The sequence below is a fragment of the Berghia stephanieae genome, chromosome 14, assembly GCF_034508935.2.
Source record: "Berghia stephanieae isolate SIO BIC M18660-M18661 chromosome 14, UCSD_Bste_1.3, whole genome shotgun sequence".
NCBI lineage: Eukaryota > Metazoa > Mollusca > Gastropoda > Nudibranchia > Aeolidiidae > Berghia > Berghia stephanieae.
This window is the reverse complement of record NC_088373.1, coordinates 26,771,512-26,776,511: the sequence shown is the minus strand read 5'-3', so window position 1 is coordinate 26,776,511 and position 5,000 is coordinate 26,771,512. Positions and strand designations below refer to the sequence as shown.

General features: G+C 32.6%; 1 protein-coding gene across 4 annotated transcripts in view; it reads left to right on the top strand.

The window, feature by feature from the left end:
• Window positions 1-1,210, top strand: part of LOC144960032 (uncharacterized) — a 70,660-nt gene extending 69,450 nt beyond the window's left edge. Inside the window, exon 11 of one of the 4 annotated variants that reach the window (XM_078892980.1) lies at window positions 1-1,210. This exon is cut by the window's left edge and continues 39 nt beyond it. In XM_078892980.1, the coding sequence (XP_078749106.1) occupies window positions 1-512 (512 nt within the window). In that variant the 3' untranslated portion in view covers window positions 513-1,210. The other 3 variants (XM_078892977.1, XM_078892978.1, XM_078892979.1) reach the window with 3 other exon arrangements.
• Window positions 1,211-5,000: the final 3,790 nt, after the last annotated feature.

Here is a 5,000-nt window from a genome sequence, read left to right as displayed (position 1 = left end):
ATCAAAAGTCAAACGACAATTTACAACTACAGGAAGGAGAAAGAGCAATACCTCAACAACAACAACAACAACAACAACAACAACAACAACAACCACAACAACAACAACAACAACAACAACAAGAACAACCACAACCACAACAACAACAACAACAACAACAACAACAACAAGGAGAAAGACGTCGACGTCACCAACACCAATCCCATTACCAAGAGATACAGCTAAATGACTACGACAGGCTGGATGTAAATGACGTGCAAGATTCAAACAGACGACAGAATAGGTCACAGGAATATACTGGCATTGTACTGAATGGTGCAGATAACCATGCCGTGCAAAATGACACAACGTTGAATGCCGCAGACCAAACCAACATCAATGAAGACTATGGCATCTACGTGGAAATGGAGGACTCTCAGACAAGCAAACCTGTTCTTGGTCAGGGGGATTATCAGAATTCGTTTTCAATGGAGAACAACGATGACTATCTATCTCCTCTTGAAGTACAATAATCTCAAAACTGCTCTCATTCACCTTTGTACACGTTTGTATCACAAAAATGCATTATTTCAATCATAAACCCGTCATCTAAATGGTATACTTGATTATAGTCTATAGATTAGATCTAGTTGGCCTCGCCCTGGATCAATTTGCGGCGCTGCACTGCGGTTTGACGTATAGGATATTCAAGTCTTCCCTTGGAATAGACCTTAGAAAAAAATTTTCCCTATGGGATGAATAAAGGGATTAAAAAAAAATAATTCAGACTTTGTTGCGAACAAAGCCATCTCCGATATTACATGTTCAAAGTATTTAAGAATGGAGAAACAAACATTTGTGACCGTGGGGAGGGGAAAGCAGGATGCAACACACGTTTTGCAAAACTGTACACAATATAATGAAAAAAGAGCGACCTTTTGTCCTGTGAAGATACCCTAAAGTCGAATTGCTTTGGGTCTCAGCACGAGCTTGGGAAGGTCTGATTTGCCCAAAATTAAATAAGAACATGGTGCGCAAAGCTCGTATGCAGATTTCAGCTTTTTGATCCGCCGATCGTGAAAATCGGGAATTCAGAGGTTTGATCCTCCGACGTTCGAAATTCGATTTACAGCTAAAACTATCAATCACGGTGTTAATTTATAGACCTTCTGGAGGAGAATAAATACAAAACAAAACAAAGACAAAAACACATTTCTAAAGATCCAATAAACTCAAAGGTCGTATTTCCTATACATTTAATTCTCTAATGACTTTTCGGGGATCAGTACCTCCTCGTTGTCATCATCATCATCATCATCGTCGTCATCATCATCATCATCATCATCATCATCATATCAACTCTTTTATTATCGGCATCATCAACTGTTCTTTTCATTTAACTTACTTATTAGCACATCCACACTGTTGAATGGGATATATTTCATTCTTTCTTATAACTTACAATGTGATTTGTTCATTTGAAATTCTGGGTTAGACTTTTGCTTTGTATTGCTCAACTATCTAAAAATGAAACAAATTTGAGTCAAATGTATATAGATGTGTAACCTACGTGCTCTTATTTGCAGGTCTGATAACCCAAGTTGTTATGGGCTCATTGTTGTAATGGTAATACTCTCTAACCAACGAAAAATATTCTGCATCAAAACAATGTTAACTCTGGCCCATAATTACGTTAGATGAAAAGACCTGCAAATGTGTACACATCGTCTGAAACTTTAGGATGTTTCTCTTTCTCGTTCTTCCAAGATGACATATAGCACTGAGTCACTCATATCTCTGCCAGGCGTCTCAGGTTCGATTCTCACACACCACATACATTATTGATTATTGATTCCTTACAGTCACTTGCCAACTTTCTACACAGTTAATTCCTTATCATTATTGTTGTAAATCCCCGCCCCGCCTGTTTTTACTTCTACAATATTCAAACGGGGGACGAAGTGGCACTGTGACCCGGAAGGACCCGGGTTCGAGCCCCGCTTCAAGCACTTTCGTTTTTTTCTTGAGCAAGATTATTAACCCCCAATTTGCTCACTTGGACAACATGGGTGATTCCTGTTGACATCAGACATCTTGTTTGATGAGTTACCTATCTATATTCCTTCGTGGAATGCCTAGGCGACGATATCTTATGATGTCGTGGCGGAAAAGACATAATTTTTTTAAAATATTCAAACATATTCAATTTGAGCGACTATTCACCCGGGATAACTATTGTAAAATCTGTTGGTGACAAAAGTCGTGACTTTAACATTATTGACACAAAGACATTTCGTGTCACCGAAAGTAAATTATGTTGTCCTTTATTGTCAACCCGTTTGATGGTGACAGTCTCCTCCTTTTACATCATACTATTCTATTATTTCTAACTGGGTTCTAATTTCTACACGTTATTGTTAAAAGTAAGAATTCTGACAGCAATTCAATTCAGGATTTAGTTGTAATCTGCCATTTTCTTTTTTTTTTAACTTGTAATGTATCGTATTTCATTGTTAATCAAAAAGGGTGATCCACGTACGACTTTGATGATACGAAATTCATTTTTGTCTAATATAATTTTCTTGCTATAAGTCATATGGTATATTATTATTATTATTATTATTATTATTATTATTATTATTATTATTATTATTATTATTATTATTATTATTATTATTATTATTATTATTATTATTATTATTATTATTATTATTATTATTATTATTATTATTATTATTATTATTATTATTATTATCATTATTATTATTATTATTATTATTATTATTATTATTATTATTATTATTATTATTATTATTATTATTATCATTATTATTATTGTTATTATTATTATTATTATTATTATCATCATCATCATCATCATCATCATCATCATCATCATCATCATTATTATTATTATTATTATTATTATTATTATTATTATTATTATTATTATTGTTGTTATTATTATTATTATTATCATTATTATTATTATTATTGAAGATGTACTTTTACAATTAATTTTACTTTAGTTTTATTTACTATATTTATTTATAAGATTATTGTAAATAAATTTCATAACGCTTAAGTATTCATACTTGTAATTTACGTTTGTAAACCAATTTTCATTTTCTTTTACTTGGTTTTAATTTTCACTCTTCATTTTTAGTACAGAACACTGAGAGCATTTTCATTCAGGATTAAGGTTATATAACTCTTTTTCTTTTTAAACTTTTCAGATGCCCTCTTTCATTGTGAAAAGAATGTTCTATTTTTATCTAATATACCATTTTTTCTATATCTATAAATTATATAATATATTAGCATATTTTTATGTATTGATATTAATATTACAGATGCACTTTTTTATTACTTTTATTTATATGCTATTTACTTTCTCTTTATAAGTATTCATTTTTGTAATTTACGGATGTAAACTAAATTTCATTAAAGATGAATGAAGTTTATTAATGATTTTGTTTCTTTGTTTATTCATTATTTATTACTTATTTATTCATTTATTACTGCGTCTTAATCAAAATGGTAAGACATGATCTATAGTAAGAGTAAGTTAGAACACCAAATACGAATAGTTAATTACTTTGCACAAATCTTCCTTCAGAAACATACACAAACGACAGTCTACTACACTAAGCGAACACAATTGGAACCTCAAAGTACTCAGCACTACATGGAAAATCACCTCCAGAGCACAGTCGTACTCCCCCTCTTCTAAGATTTGCAACCTCCGCTTAGAAGAAAAATTCTTCATCATCACAAAACAGAACATGGCAACACTCATCAGAAGGAACGAACTAACATCCTTATGCAGACATAGAAACAAATACCTTTTATGTAATTACGAACCTCCATAAACACGAATCTAGAAAAACACAAAAATCTACTTTCACTTCCACTTCCTGATGAGAGATAACGCTTTAAACAATGTTGTAGAGTTAAATAATCATAATAGTACTTGAAATATTTTATAAATAGCTCCTCTTATCAAAAAGTTGAGCACTATTTTTTCATGGTTTTTGTTTTTATAATTTATGTATACTTATATATATATATATATATATATATATATATATATATATATATATATATATATATATATATATATATATATTTCACGTCAAATGTAATAATATCTAATTAAATTTAAGCTTTAATTTATCAAACTAATACTGGACGTTTCTCGTTTCCTCTTTATCAACAAAACAATGAATGAAAGAAACAATAAATACGGATGAGAAATATGAGAATGGCGGAGCAATAAAAAAATAAGAAGTGTATTGTTTTGAATCCTGAATTCTTAAAACTCACGAAAGTTAACTTCGATAGTGTGATCGATATATCTTATTGATTTTTAATCAGGAAATAAAATGGGAGACTTGGGACAAGTCAGAGAGTCTTGGGACATGACCCACTGAGACTTGGGACAAGTCAGATTGTCTTGGGACACGAGCAAGTGGGACTTGGGACAAGTCAGATAGTCTTGGGACACGAACCACTGAGACTTGGGACAAGTCAGAAAATCTTGGGACACGAACCACTGAGACTTGGGACAAGTCAGATTGTCTTGGGACACGAACCACTGAGACTTGGGACAAGTCAGATTGTCTTGGGACACGAACAAGTGGGACTTGGGACAAGTCAGAGAATCTTGGGACATGACCCACTGAGACTTGGGACAAGTCAGATAGTCTTGGGACATGAAACAGGAGTGGTGGATAGCTCGGAAAGTAGCGCTACGTTCTCTCCTGCCAGGGGGAGTTGTTGTACCAGTAAGGTCGCGGGTTCAAGCCTCCATCGGCACCGCGTGGTTTTTATTCTCTAATGTTTTCTTGCACTTTCATACTCACTTTATTTCTTGTTATGATTATCATAAGTGCCTGCTCCACTCCCTTTTCCGAATTAAAGAGTCTAAGTCTATTGTAAGTTGAACTTTTAAAAGATCTTTTTAGTCAACCGAATGTTTTCAATGCTGCTATTGATGCCCTTTACACTGATTAAAAGAA